Genomic DNA, 16578 nt, shown 5'->3' with positions numbered 1-16578 from the left:
TTGAATCCCTGAGAGAGCTAAGATCACTCTCATTCTGAGAGGTTGAAGTACAGAGATATGCATGGTCGTTGAGGTGGGTGTCAAGTTGGTCCATCTGCTCTTTTGTAACGAACTGAATGATGCCAATTTCCAGGGTGGGGGCCAATGGACCCGTTCGACCCCCTCCCGATGCATATGATCATACACGAAAATACTTTGGTGTCGCTGGATAAAATAGTAACAGGCAGCAATTGTTAGTGAAATTTAAATCCAATGTACCTTTGTCAAAAGAAACACAAATCCATAATCTAGTTTATAATTTCTGAAGGAAATTTGCTATAGAAACATATTTTCCAATTGATGTGTTTTGTGAACGACAGATATCCGTTATAAGATTTAATATCTTCTTAGTTGACAACTTTTGTTTATAACTCTGTATATTCCCAACAGATGGTAGCGTATTTTGTTATTTAAAATTCTGCAATAATTTATGTAAATTTGTATAAATTATTGCAAGAATACTACTCGTTGTATCATAATTTGAGAAATGTATCACACGTTAAAAGTTAATTTCGTTTCCTACATTTATATTTTACTACAATTTTTAAAGAAGATGATATCCCACAAAGTTAATTCTCTGATAAGTTTTATAAGTGACTGAAAGGTGACTAAACTAATATTAAAACTAACTAGGATTCTGATCTCCTTCTAGGTAAAAACTAAATAAATCATTTCTTATTTCTTCTACAAATAAAATCTACGTTTGTTTCCATTATTATGTGAAGGTAAGTAGAAATGGTAATATAAACTTTAAGAAAATATTTTAAACCAGGGTTGTTGAAGGTCCAGAAACTCATAAATTGTAATGGGTTCTATTGGGTTCCCCTGCAGGACTGGAACCTCCTTTCTCGCATAATTTAAATTCGGTACAAGTTGCGTATTGTTACATTGAAAAAAGGTTCCTGGACCGAATTTAAATATACTTTACATATAAAAAGGTTCTTTACGGTCCAGAACCCATTTACGCTTGCTGATTTTCTCTCCTGGCCCGGAATTGAATTTATTTAAAATTCCTTGACCTTTAACAACACTGTTTTAAACCGTATATTGCTTGTTATATTATAAAGGTTCGATTATTTAGCCTCACCCCCAAAATTTCCCCTACCTACCCTTCTCTGCGCACCCCTGATTGCAGACACATTCTTGGAAAGGATTTAAAAAAAGCGTGATGTATGCGCTTGACAAAATTACGAGCAACATTTTCTTTTTCTCTCCGTGATTAACTAACGCTAGGCTTAGGCCTAAACGTTTTGTATTAATTACATAATCAAATCAACAATTAATCATTTCATCATATTACTTTGAAGAATTTTGAAAAATTTACTTATGATTTATTTATAATGGATGGACACAAATTCTTCAACTACAATAATGCTATTTTTTCTTCTTAACCTAAGCATATTTCAGAATTTGTTATGATTAAATGTACCGTAATTGGCAATAATTTATGTAGTCACAAAAGGTGAAAGCATATTTTGGTAGATTTTTCCAAAAGTTGAAAATAGAAATTGGAATGCACTCCTACAATAAGCACACTCAAGAATTGTGATGCTGTTAATACGTGCACGTTGGTATACACAGTGAGATTGTTTAAAATGAAGTATATTATTAATCGTGAACTGTTTTATGATAATAATAATTAGTAACCCTTTGACAAATATAATTATTAACTTTAAGCATGTTATTGCCAGCCTACTCAAAACTATGTCATATACATATACATTTTACGAGTGTAAGGAACTGCTAGGGCACGAATTGACCCAAAAGTTTGAATGAAAACTTCTACAATATCGAACTTAAAAATTTTACAGTCGCTAGACAGCTCAGGGGTTTTTAATCCTGTGTCTAATCTATACCCCTTTAGAAATAACAAGATCACAATATACGTTCACAGCGGCGTATACTCTGGGTCACCTAGGTAATCGGAGATGACCCGGCTATAATTTTTTTAAATAGTTTTTTTTTTTCTCTCTTCGAAATATTCTTCCGAACCAATTTTTGATTCACATATTTCTTTGCTTCCAGCGCGCAAATGTTTTCAACCATTTGCCGCGGAATGTCCGTGAGCATGGCCGTAGACAGAAAAATATTTCGGGGGGGGGGTTTCAACCATAATTGATCATATAGTTAATAGTATTACATGCAGTCACTAAACACTATATGTGTTTCATGGCACGAAAAAATGGTTAAATGTAAATACTACACTAGCTGTCCTGCGGGAATAGTAAGAGTAAAGTACGAAGTTAGAGGGTTCCAGGTTCGAACTCTGGTCAAGCATGGGTAGGTACATCCTCATCGTCGCGGTTAACCCACAATGTAGAAAATCGACATAAAATAACTAAAATAGAAACTTATATGCAGTATTTTTTTTTGAAAATACAGAAAACGTCTACTTAATGCCTCAATGATGTTCTCGCAACAACGAAAAGAATTAGTGAATAAAGAAATGAAGAATACGTGGCAGCAATAATATTTAAAATGTGACACATACAAAATTCAAATTCAAACTTTTCTCCTACAATAATGATCATCATGGTGATGATGATGATGATGATAATAATAATAATAATAATAATAAAGGGAAACAACTCACCGAAATGGAAGCTACAATACAAAACGCCGAGAACGCTTTGAAAACTGGTCGAGCACATCCTCAGCGTTTATCTTCATGTTGCGATGAACAGACATCAATGCCAGACAGTTGAGTCGATTTTCACTGGTGGAATTTCGAAGGTAAGTCTTCAGTCGTCTGAGTGATGAAAATGTTCTTTCCGGTGAAGAAGTTGAAACTGGCAATGTAGCCAGTATCTGTAGAAGTTTACTTATGTTCGGAAATAATGAAGAATTGCACTGCACAAATCCTTCTACAGCAGACTTGGGTGGTGTGTTGTGCTTCTCCCATTTTGATTTCCACACCGCAAATTCAGCGTGGGCAATACTGGGCTCAGGAAGGCAGTTTTTATAAAAGTCTACACATTCCTTCAGGTCTTCACTATTGGCTGTAACACATTTACTTGGAATAACATTTTGCAAAGAAGAGATCAGTGTCCTGTGGCGTTGGAATCTGTCACTAAGCTGTGTTATAATATGGTTTAGAAATGGAAGAAAAACATTCAACTTATAATACTCCTCACAGGTCATAGACGGGATATTGTCTCGATGGGCTTGTCTTTTCACGATCCTGGGAAAATCCATATGGCCACCGTTTTCAGTAACCATGTAAGTGGCATAGGCGAAAATCTTCTTGAATTCTTCTTCTACATTTTCGCGCATGGCATTTAAAGTATTGATAACATGGTCCACATGGTTGCAAGCTTCTGCTAAGTCTGCATTTACAGCCTGGAGTTGTCTACATAAAGTTAGGGTGTAAGAAAATATGTTTTCTAAAATCAGGAGGGGGACAACGAATTTAGCTCCTTCAATGGCACTTAACAATTGGCATGCCTTTTGACCAGTCTCTTTGTTTGCAGACGATTCTAGCAACTCCAGTGCATTCACTACAGCTGGGTACAACTCTTTAAATCTGATAACACTCTCGTGCTTATGGACCCATCTTGTTTCACAAAGACCTAACAGAGTTGCATGTTGACATTCTGGTAGGTTTTCTTTTATTGCCGTTTTCAGAACTTCGTTTCTTTGAGCAGACGAACGGAAGAAATTTGCAACAGACTGAATGCTTCCTAGGCAATTGCGTATGGACGATAGAGTACACGAATTTGCCAAAGCAAGGTTCAAGGAATGAGCACTACAATGGACGTAAAGAGCCATGGGGTGGTCCTTCCTAATATATTCATTAACACCATGCAGGTAACCGCTCATGGCTGATGCTCCGTCATATCCCTGTCCAACCAAGAAATGACAGTTTATGTTATTTCTTTTTAAGGTTGCAGAAAGCAGCATGGCCAAGCCCTTGCCTGTAAGGTCGACTGCTGGAACAAATTCAAGAAAGTCTTCGCGAATTTTACCTTCCTTCACATCTACATAACGCACACACACAGATACCTGTTCAATTCGAGAAATGTCTGTAGTTTCGTCTGCCATCACAGAGAAACACTCGGCAGCATTCACTTTCTCCACTATCTCTTTCTTAATTATGTCACCACAAATCGTAATTAACTCGTTCTGAATGGTAGGGCTTGTGTACTTTGAATTGAGCGCACCCGATTCCAAATGTTTCTGAAGCACAACGTCACCTGCACTTACACGGAACCGTAGTAAGGCACGGAAATTACCGTCGTTTGTTTCAGCCTCCTCAGACTTCATCACGTTTCCAAAGTCATCCGTTCCGCGAAGGGCAATTTCTTGACGACCGCAGAGAATAATTGTTTCTATAATGGAGCGCAGTTTCTCGCGATTTTCAGCTCCTTGTTTAGCTCGCTGCACAATTGGTCCACTATCTTATTACTTTTCCCTTCAGTCACTTTTATGAAATTCTCGGCTAGCTCTAAACACCGTTTATGGTATGACGTATTCGCATGGTTTGCAATTTTTGAAATTGCAGTGCTCTTTGGTAACAAGAGCCCCTAAATGTTGATGCCCCCCTTTACCCCCTTCCTCCCCTCGAGAAAACAGTACGCACACTTTGCACAATGCGCCTTCCAGTTTACTGGAATAGGCTAGCCACGGAAACTTTTCCAACCACGTTAGCTGAAATCTTAGATTTCGTGCAGTTCTGCGTGGGAAAGCATATGTTGAAGAAGGAACCCACGGATTCTTCAAAAGTTGTTATTTTTTCAGATTGTTGAGATTTGCTACATTAAGGTAAAGACCAATATGATTTTCACAGAAAGAACTATCACTATTAGTTACCAACAAATCGGCTGATGCATTTGTGATAATATCATTTTGCTTGTCATCCGTTGATTTCGCGGCGAAGTCATCATTAGAGGTGTTACCACTGTTACATCCATTTTCACTTTTAGGTTTTTTCTTGAAAAACATCCCAATCGAGAGTTGTCCGCTTCTCCCATCTGCACCGCGTTTCATTTTTGGGTTCGCAAAGCACTAAAACTCCGGCACAAGAAACACACTCGTATCACACCACAAGGACGCGATCTAAAAGGACAAAGATACTTCCATCCAGCAATGACAAATTTGAGACTGGAGGCTATTGGCTAGGACAACGACTGGACTATAAGAGTCATGTTTGTTTGACAGTCAAATCTAAATTCAACCTTAAGCGATCCATTCATTTGTCGCGATGCAGACGCATCTCGCGCATGGTGCAGTAATATTCCCAGTAGGGAAATTGTTCAAACAAGGGATTTTGCAGGGGGGGGGGGATAAATAGGAAAGACGGAAAAAAACGTATAAAAATATGCAATAAACTGGGAAATGAAAACATTAAACTTTTTCTTTTGTATATCTATCTTAAACTTAAAGACGATATTTGAATATTATAATTATAGAAATGAAAGGGGAGGGGGGTTAAACACCTTATCTAACAGCCCAGGGAATTTAAAAGTTAAAAGGGGAAATTTTGAGTCCCAACCAGAAACAACACTGAAATGAGAAAGGTCAAGTGAAAGTTTAAGGGTCGCGGGTGGGTTGTGGACATAAATAGAACCTGTTTTCCTCAAGTTTCAGGAATTCCAACTGTTTGAAAATTCTGACTAAATTGTCCCAAGGCGGATTTCTCTCCACATTGTCTTCCTGTTGCATTTTTGTACCTAGGTAGAGCTGTGAATAAGTTTTCGACTTTGAATTCTCAACCTGTATAAATCTAACATGTCAGACGTTTCGGGGGGGGGTTGAACCCTAAGAACCCCCCCCCCCTTAAATACGGCCATGTCCGTGAGGGGTTTTCTCCTTGCTGGTGGAATCTGGTAACGTCAGGGTGAGATTCCACCGGCTCCCTTTAAATCCCTTGACGGGAGGGAGGGGAACGAAACACTGCTTCTCAGGTGCGGTGATTCCGTGGCAAGGGTAACATCCTTCTGGAGAGAGCCCATCGGTCGCAATCTCCACCCCAGAGCCTTTTCAGTTCCCTCGGCTGGCAACCTCTTCTGCTGTTCTTCCCCGATAGCCTTTGTATCGTAGGAGCTGTGTTGTTTACGACAGGGAAATTTCTCAGGAAACAGAATTCTGGGTTCACAAATTACGTACTGAAAAGGAAAGTAGAGAAAATACATCTGAAAATGCGCGAGAAACAGGGAAATCTGAACAACATTTGCGAACCAATTCTATGTTAATTCTCATTTTACATTTGCTTTTGTCTTCCTGATCTCTGCTATTTCAACAGATATTGTCAAAGGGGAAAAAAATAATATTGAAGATGAAGGTAATTAAATAAATTAAAATTTTAACTAGAAATTCAAGAAATTACACCGACCTCTGTGGCGGAGTGGTTACCACACCTCCCTACGACGACAGAGCTCTAGGGTTCGAATCCGGCCTGGGCATGCGTGTTCTTTGTAAATGTCCCTTCATGAATTTCATATCATCACTCGTAGTGATTAGCCAAAAGTGGCAGAAAAGCGACGTCAAATAACAATTTAATCAATCGATTAATGAAGTAATTAAACTATTTATATGCTTACTTTTTTTTCATTTTTGTATTTTAAAATGCGTGATTACTTTCTTTGTAGCCTTCAAAACCAGTGAGAGTATTTCTTTCACAGAAATGAATAATTTTTAAAAGGGAAAGCTATCAGAAATAAATTATATATATACGTATACATATATTAGGTAATTTAAGTTGCTTCCCCCCATTAGATTAATAATGACCATAATGATAAAAGACGTTTGAATGTAAAATATATAAACAAAAAGCGCAATGATTGAAGAACCTCACCTCGCACATCGCAGGGAATATAAAGCTGGGAAAGGGAATTTTTCAGCATCCATAGGGAATTTAATTCTGTGTCAAGCAGGAAGGAACCACAATAGAAGATTGGCGCAGGGAATTGAATGCGTTTTGTAGCGATTCGAGAATTTAATATTTGTTTAGCTGTTAGTGGTTTAGTATTCGTGCTACTGCTGTGTTTACTGAAGTTAAAGGCAATGGATATAATACAATATTTGCGTGTGAAAATATTTGGAACGGGATCTTTTCCGGAGAAATTGCAAATAGTTAATGCAGGTAGGCCAGTAACATCTCTTGTACCACAGGTCTTGAACTTAAACTTCCATGTATAAAAACAAAAATCGGGAATGTACGAGTAACTGGGTACTGGGGTAACTTGAATTATACACTTCAATTAATATTGAGGGTTTTTATTTCACTACCGCATTCCTTTCATATTCTTTGTTACAGTTTTTTTATATAGATTTATTATATTTTCTTCTTTTATTATTTGAAATTCTAAAAGTAGATTAACTGCAAGTGAAATCACAACAATTATTCGACAGTGGTCGCAACAAAAAGGTACAATTTTTAACACATGTACTCATAAATCCTGTATGGATGTTGAGGTAAATTTACAGGGAGACTTCAGGAGTGGGTGGATGAATCAAGTGTCGGAGATTACCCACTAGTTAAAACCAGCATACGCCACTGTACGTTCAACATATTAACATTCTTCTTCTTCTTCTGACCCTGTCAGACAAAACACTGTCGACTTTGGCCAATGTTTCTGTATTTATACTATGGGACATCATTAGTCTGTGGTATGGGATTTCTGTTACACAACTTTTCCTTACAATACGCAACAGATGACACTAAACAATCTTCAATTTTTACACTTTTACATTCTATGTTCTGTTTATAATTCAATTTGACATTTTCGAGCGTATCCATATAAAATCCAAATAATTGGTATTGATAAATCAGATAAAAGAGAAAGTAAAGATATAGGAAATGGAATTTTTAATCTTATCAGATTTTTATATAATATGTTTCGTTGGTGAGAGAATTGATCACATTCCAAAAATAAATGTTGGGCATCTGGATTATCTTTACCACATGTACAATTTTGTTGATGTATAATACCAATTTTCGCTAAATGTGCTGGTGTACGTACATGACCAGTTCGCAATCTATTAATAAAAACTATAACCTGTCTTGGAAGAGGACATCTGTGGAACCATGGTTGACTTGCATCAAATTCCGCCAGCCATCTATATGTATGACCTACCATCGTCAATTGTTCCTTGCACCAAATTTTCCAGTGATTTTTTATTTTAATTTTAACTCTAGGTAATAGATCTGTATAAGGGAGTCTGATGAAAGATATTTGAGGTAAATCCCTTGCTCTCTTAGCGTACACATCTGCCATATTATTACTCTGGTTAATGTGATGTGCCTTGACATATGTAAACTGAACAGTAATATTTTTGGATTGTGCTTGTTGAGTTAATTGTATAATCAATATAATGAAAATAGATTGACGACATAGTTGAGGATATGATGATGTTAGTGCCTGTAAGACACTTAAAGCATCTGTTAGAATGAGTATTTTTTTATAGTTATTTTGTATGGAATAAGTTAATGCACGGTAAATAGCATAGCATTCTGCTGTAAAAATTGTAGTGTCTGCTGGTAACCTAAATATTTGGTGTTGATTCATTTCAGGAATATAAAACGCACAACCTACATCCTGAAATTTTTTGGAGCCATCAGTATATATGAAAATTAAATCTGGCCATATTTCTCTATACCGAGCGTGCTGACCATGATCTAAAAATTGGACGTTAGCCTGAGCATAAAGAGGCAAATCTAATTTATATACTGGAGGTAAATGATATGTGAAAGAATTTTGGTACGCGTCAGGATCCATACAATAACAATGAAGAAAATAAAATTTCGGGTTGATCGGATCTATAACATTCATAATTGCCCACTGTTTTTGTGTTTCAAATAGCAAATTAAATGGATGATTATGATTCTCCCAGGTTTGAAAAAGAAATTTATTTGTTAATTGTTTGCGCCGATGAGATAGAGCCATCACTCTATTTTCCATATAAACACTTACGTTTGGACTAGAATTCATCAATCCAGAGCAAATTCGTAATGCTTTGCGTTGTAGTACATCAATTTTTTGTAACTGTTTTGAGGACGCACCACCGTAACTGAAAGCCGCATACTCAAATAAGGAACGAAAGCAGTTTCTATAAAATAGTAACATAATTGTGGGTTGACTGCCCCACTCAGTAGTTGCCAATCCACGAAGAATGTTTAGGACAGATTTCCCTCTATTTATTAAATAATCTATATGCAGTTTCCAATTATTTTTACGATCGAAATGAATTCCTAAATATTTACATGTAGATACCACTGGGATGTCAGAAATATGATTAATATTATTAGGAAATACATTTTGGCTACGAGAATTAAAAATCATAACTTGAGATTTATTAAGGTTGAAAGATAAACCTACTTCATAAAACCATGCTTGAAGTTTATGTATTAAACGTGTCATGTCTATTAATCCCTGTGTTGCTTGTGGAGTAATTCTGTAAAAACAGAAATTATCTGCATACTGAATAAGTTCAAAATCCTCCAATTGTTCATTGTGTAGAGACTGTGTGTATAGGGGAAAGTGGGGGAATTGTGCGCACCTAAGCAATTTTCATTATATTTGGAAAGGTTTTGCTTGAGAAAATATGAAATTTAGCTTAATACGTTTTCATTCTTTCTCCTTTTGAATGAAATAATTATAATTGAAAGAAAACAGTGTGTACGTGAGTAATGCATCATGTAATGCAAACCTGCATTTGCGCACAATTCCCCAACCTATGGGGTAATGATGCGCAAGGGTAGAGCAATGGTGCGCATTAATAAATAGTTCAGCAAATAAAAATGTATGTAGTTATATATCAGATTAACAACATATAAATTGAATGTGTTAAAAGTGGTTGCCTTACAATTGTAGAAGGCAATTGAATTGCTGTTTCAATATTTAAAATTGAAAGAAAATTAATGGGGAAGACGATGTTATTTTCGATTACAAAAATCACACACGTAATTGTTGGCTGTATCGACACCAGTACACTCTGCATGGCTCCATTCACAGCAAGAAACACATCGATACCATAATTCACCGTCTTTCCCAAAATCACCACAAATTCCGCAACGTTCATTAGTGTCTTGTACAATCAAAGCACTGCCTTGTCCGCTTCCTAAGTCTACGTCATCCAATTCATCGTCATCAAAAACAAATTCTTGATCCTCGGTGTCTGACTCAGACGACTCTGAAAGTTGCCTTTTCCTTATCAGCTTCTTCTTGATGCTTTTCATTCCACACGGACGTTTATGGTGTCGCGTTATTTTGTCCAACTTCTTCTTACTTCCTTCTTGTTTCTTCTTTTGGGCCTCTTCTAACTTGCGTTTAATGGGCGTACTGGTCAAAATTTCTGAATGTTGTTTTGCTCGCCGAGAATTCTTTACAGTTTTGGTATCACTCCCTTTTCCTTGACGTAATCCCATTGGGACAAAGGAAAGGAAAGAGTTTGTCCCTGCAGCAGATGTTGAAGGCACATTATTATCAGGATTTGGATGGATGATTTCTTCCACTAAGTCTTCATCTGCACTGTTCGGAATGCCACATGATTTGTTCGAACATTTAGGAGAGGAAGAATCTTTGTTTTCTTCCACTAAGTCTCTATCTGCACTGTTCGGAATGCCACATGATTTGTTCAAACCTTTAGGAGAGAAAGAATCTTCAGCGATAACAAGTGTAACTTCCTGAACAGGAGCAAAATCATGATCCTGAAACTTGTCGGGATTAAAGGGAAATATTCCTGTAGAGCGGAAACCTGAAACAGCTTTCTCCATTGTTGCAACTTTTATGAAAGCATGATTTAGGAGTTCAGACAAATCATATTCTGTCACCCTCTCATGGCCAGTTGTAGTTAAATAAAGATCATATTCCCTGTACAATGCATTTTTCAATGGACTGAAAAATGTTACGTCGAGCGGCTGCAACCGGTGTGATGTGTGCGGTGGCAGAGATACCATATGAATGTGGTTGTTCCTGCAGAATTCATAACTCTCAATTGAAATATGGCTTGCATGGTTATCTAAAATAAGCAGCACTGGGTCACTTGCTGCGGGTTTTGCAGATTTCTGGAAGTGAACTAGCCACTCAGTGAACAATTCTGCGTTTGTCCAACCATTTTTCGAACACTTGTAAGAACACCCGATAGGACCATTTCTTTGTAATTGAGGTGTCATACGTTTCCGCGGATGAATCAGCATTGGAGGAATATAAGATCCAGCAGCGTTGACAGCAAAAACACCAGTTATTGTGCGCCCTTTTTCTGCTGAAGTAGCAGCACCAATCCTCTTCATACCTTTCGCAGCGTAAATCTTCGGGCACTTCTTTGGGACGACCGTTATTCCTGTCTCATCCATGTTGTAGATTTGCCTTGGCTCAAATTTATATTCATCCATAACTTTCTGAAGATTTGAGAAAAATAGCTTCGTTTCTTCTTCATTGAATGCAGTAATTCTATTTAAGCTTGTTCCTTCGGGTTGTCGTAGAGTTACATCGGGATTTCGTTTTAAAAATCCGTACAGCCAGTCTTTACCTGCTAGAGCCTGTTCCATATTGAAAGAATGTACAATTTCGTGATCTTCTGCATATCTAAATGCTATGCGTCTTAATTCTTTCGGAGTTAACCCGTAGAATAACTTTGCCAGTGTCAGAACATAGTCCTTCAATTCACTTTCCACTTCAACAGAAAACGTTGATTTTCTTCCAAGCCGGGTTGGAGTAGGCAGATCACGATTTTCTACAAGCTTTTTCCGTAAAGTAGACTCAGGTATGTTGAACCATCTGCCAACTTCCCTTATTTTTCTTCCTTCATTTTTGATAGCGTCCAGAGCGTTTTTCAGATTACCCTGAGAGTAGGAGTTCTTCTCAGTTTTTCTGTTGTAATTTCGTGGCATCTGTGAACAAAATAAAAACCTGGGTATTACTACTTGTTTCACCTTTAATGTCGTTTGGGGAAATTGTGCGCATTCAATTACATATACGGGGGAATCGTGCGCACCCTTTCTCCGAAGCGCACCATTGCCCCACACCAACCTTACAAAAAATTTACTTTCTAGAAAAAAATATAAAAACGTTAATCTCGTAACAAGTAGACACGTGTATAGACATGATCATGCACTATCGAAACAAGCATAGTTCAAAACACTAGAGTAAAAATTTCAGACATACCTCCTTATTTTCGCCAACAGCAAAATAACAACAATGGACACAAAAACAAACATCCACTCGCTACACACAACACAATACAACTGGCGCGAAAAGCCCAATGTAGTAGTATTTCCTGAGACGCCCGCTAGGTTATAGCATGAATCGAAAGCTCATTCTCTGGCTCGTACCTTCGGAAACGTGGTGCGCACGATTCCCCGCCGTGCACGATTCCCCCACTTTCCCTATATTAAAAAGTATAGGACTGAGTGGAGCTCCTTGTGGAATTCCTGTAGTTGTGAATCTAGGCCCCTGGATAGAATTTTGAAACCAGGCAAAAAATGTTCGATCAGCATATAAATTCCAAATTAATCTGGGAATCATAGGAGATATATATATTCTTTCTAGTAATTGACAAAGTTGCATCAGTGGTACAGCATCATAGGCTTTTTCCACATCGATAAATAAACTATAACAATAGGAATTCATAACAATGTTATTTTGAATTACAGCGTTGAGAATTGCAATGGCATCTTGACTACTATGTTGTAATCTGAACCCAATTTGCGTAGGGGGAAAGAATCGTTGTTTTTCTAAATTCCACATAAGACGTTTTTGTAGCGTGCGTTCGAATAATTTTTCCAATACTGAAATTAGAACTATTGGTCTGTAGGAACGGGCATTTGATGGTGGTTTATTCGACTTTAATATAGGGATTACTACATGTGTTTTCCATTCTGAAGGTATACTACCCCCGGTATATGTTTTATTGTATATAGCGACTAAAATATCAAATCCCCTTTTAGGTAAGCTCTTTATAGCTTGGTATGGAATTCCATCCATTCCTGGTGCTGAATTTTTAACTCTATGTAGTATATTATGTAATTCTATGACAGTCACAGCTGGAAACTCTCTTGTAAAAATTTGTTGTGGAACGAGAGGAGGTTGATATTCTATATTTACTGAAGGAGGCGCAATCATGGAGAGAAATTCATTTTGCCAGGTTACATCAATTGTCTGTTTCCTGCTTAGTTTCGGGTGTCTTAAAGAATTAAATTTTTTCCAGACGAGTTTTATAGGTTCAGCATTTCCTAAAGAGTTACAATAATTTATCCAGGCTATTTTTTTGGCTTTTTTGAAAGCTTTTTTAGCAAGAGCCTGACTTCTTTTCCAGGCAATTTTGTGGGTAATTGTGGGTCTGCTAGCAAATGTTTTCTCATCACGTTTACGGTTCTGTTTAGCAGTCTCGCATTCTGGTGTCCACCAATATAATTGTGGGAATCTATGTGTATCTTGCCCTTTTGAACGTACACCTACGATATCCAGAGTTTTTGTAATTAGTTGTATAAATTGAGAATACGAGATATCAGTATTAGATCGTAAATTTTCTGATAATATCAAGGAGTCAATTGTTGTGGAATACAATGACCAATCAATAAGGTTAGTTTTCCAGCGTCTAAGGAGAGGTGTATTTCGCGGGATCTGTACATTATACATAAATCTTCCTTGAACATGTATGGGTAAGTGATCACTTCCACGCATATCCTCATCCACAAACCAGGTAAGTTGGGGGAAAATTTCATCAGACACTATGGTTAGATCTATCACAGAAGGATTATTTCCTGATCGAGGAATATGTGTTATGGAACCATCATTAAGTATGATAAAATTATTATGTTCTATCCAGTCCACTAAAATCTGGCCTAAATGATCTGATCGTGAACCGCCCCACATTGGATGATGCCCGTTAAAATCTCCTACACAAATATAAGGGCCTGGAATATTGTCCAGAATACCTTGAAAATCTTGTAGTTGTATTTTTTGAGATAACGAATTCGAAGGTATGTAAAAATTAATAATACTGAAATAAAAGTTTTGTATTTTTATGCGCACTGCAATGATTTCTACATGATATCTGTTTACTATATTAATTTTTGGGTATAAAAAAAGAGTTTGGTGGGCCACACTCTCATGAATGTGTATGCTCACACCTCTTTCATTGTGTTGAAATGGCGGACCTATAGTATTATAATATTTTAGATTGTAATTCTCGTATTGCTTTCCTTTAGTCTCTTGTAAACAGAGAATTAAAGGATGGGATTCCTCAATTAGTTTATTTAATTCGATTTTACGTGCGGAAAAACTATTTATATTCCACTGAATTAAAAATTCCATTCCCTACAATATACTATTAATTTTTTCCCCTTTGATTCCTGGATTTATGAAATTAAGTTTTGTAAAACAGTCAAGAGATTCCCTGTTAGCTCATGAATATGTTTAAGTAGTGGTTGTTGTCTTCTAAGTTCTGATATATTTATTAGTGCCGACCACAGCTCTGGCAAAGTTTGCATTAACGATTTATACAGTGCCTGAAGATTTTCCGCTGGAGGATTTGAAATGATCTGTCTATTTGATGATCTATGCTCATGTGGATGTTGCTCAATGTGATTGGATCCAGACTGGGGTTGCGCATTTCGTCCAATTGGGGGTGATGGCGTATTCTCCTCGTCTTCGGATAAACTGTCAAGTGATGAAGATTCATAAAATAGCTCTTTAGGTGGTTTTGGAGTTTCTCGTGTCCTTATATTACTTCTACGTGAGTGCAGCCCATCTTTGCTCACACTCGTGTGATTTTTCTGTTTTCGCATTGAGGGTTGCGAGGATGTAACTATTTTAGGAGTTATTGACTCTCTAGTTGTCACAGATATTAATGGACTTGCCATTGTACATTGGATGACCTCAGCGTGAGAGGGGAGCGGTGGAAATTGTTTAGCAGTTAATGGAGGTGCCAAAATGTCTCTTCTGGTTAGAGGTGGTTTATATGTCCCCAATATTTTTGCCTTAGCTTCAAAATAAGATAAGTTTTCCTCCGCCATCCGCGTCTGTATTTGCTGTTCTATTTGTCGTTGAGGGCAATCTGGGGATGTAGCTCTATGATTGCCTCGACATATGACACAAATAGGAACTTCTGTGCAGGAATCTCCATGTTTTTCTTTTCCACAGTTGATGCAGATTGCTTTTGAACGGCAGTTCTTAGTTTGATGCGCATAACGGAAACAGTTTTGACATTGTAAGACAGACCTCGTTCTAGGTCGGACCTCGAAAATTTCACTGTTTACTAGTATTCTTTCTGGTAAGACATTACCCTGAAAGGTTAGGCATATTAATTTTGTGTCTCTCAGATCGAAAGAACCCGTATTATTCCATACTTTCTTCTGCATACGCCTCGCGCTGATGACTGGGATCGCCGATTGCACTCCATCCATAATGTCTTGTACACTGATATCTATGCCAACTCCGAAAATAAGACCGTCTCGCTGTACAAGAGCTTGAGGAATTCTAGCTGGAACCTGTAAATCTTTATGATACATTTCGTTTTGTGTGAAAGCATTTGCAGCTTTTGCATTTGGAAAAGTCACACGGACTCTATTTTTACCACACTGTTCGATCAATTCTATGTCTAGTCCTGCCTTTCGAAATTTATTCCCTAAACTGCCACCGGACAGTTTTCCTATATTTTTTCCTGTTCCCTCTAACAGTACTATATATGGACCTGATTGTGCATTGTCATATGTGTACTGTCGTGATGGAGAATTTTCATTCTCGTTCGATCGGATGATTTTATCTGGTTGGGCAGTTGATTCTGAATCCGCCGATCTCTTTTTTGCACGATGTTCTTGTTTTTCTTCCTCCCCTTTCATGATAGCATCCTCGTCATTCACTCTTGATATATTATTCTGTAGAAAGACGGGAGTTTCACCACCGCTTAATGCTAATAGGGTATCAGCAGCACATAGGGTTGCTTCTTCCCCCATTACACTGATTAATAGCGTTCAGGTGAGTCAGTTTATCGTTACCACTACTATACTCTTATTTACACAAATACACACACTAAGTTAATAAATCCAAATTAATTTTCACTTCGAATACCTCACAAGAGGTATTTTATAGTCAAACACGTAATAACTACGAAATAAAAACCGGATAACACAATCACGATCCGAAAAACCTCGTAGCCGAACACAAGCTCAACGCCATTTGTTTCCAACATATTAACAACTGAACTAACATTTTGCATGGTAAGATCAAGGTAACTTAATATATAAGGTAGCGCCATCCGAAAATTGCCGATCATGCACGAGCGCGTGACATCATATGGGAGGCTCGGGGCCCCTTCGGTTATGTTCGCTCGGGACTTGTCCGAAGCAAACGGCCGCTATCATTTCTATGCGAGTTTCAGAGGGGGAAAGTGTTTCATTACTTTGAGGGGGAAATATTAATTATCATACTTCGGGATGGTATTGAGGTATTCCTTTAATGATTAGTAACATAATTAAAACATGCTACTTTTAAAAGAGGGAAAATTGCACATGCAAACGTATTGTAAAAATTCATGTTTCTGAAACCTGATCGATATATTACAAAGAAGGTTGTCCGTGTTCTCATTAGAATTTCAGAT

At 37.4% G+C, this 16578-nt stretch overlaps 1 protein-coding gene across 1 annotated transcript; it reads right to left on the bottom strand.

Annotated features, from left to right (window-relative positions):
* Positions 1-2643: 2643 nt before the first annotated feature.
* On the bottom strand, positions 2644-4302 carry LOC145996843 (52 kDa repressor of the inhibitor of the protein kinase-like). The gene has a single exon (XM_083133374.1). The coding sequence runs from the start codon at positions 4300-4302 to the stop codon at positions 2644-2646; it is 1659 nt and encodes a 552-aa protein (XP_082989500.1).
* Positions 4303-16578: the final 12276 nt, after the last annotated feature.

This window comes from Lepisma saccharinum, chromosome 13 (assembly GCF_977018435.1).
Source record: "Lepisma saccharinum chromosome 13, izLepSacc3.1, whole genome shotgun sequence".
Classification (NCBI taxonomy): domain Eukaryota; kingdom Metazoa; phylum Arthropoda; class Insecta; order Zygentoma; family Lepismatidae; genus Lepisma; species Lepisma saccharinum.
The sequence above is the reverse complement of the archived record's forward strand: the minus strand, read 5'-3'. Positions and strand labels throughout refer to the sequence as shown.

Bases quoted from the DNA above. Each gene is read 5' to 3' on its own strand.
- LOC145996843 (XM_083133374.1), bottom strand. From the start codon at position 4,302: ATGAAGTCTGAGGAGGCTGAAACAAACGACGGTAATTTCCGTGCCTTA.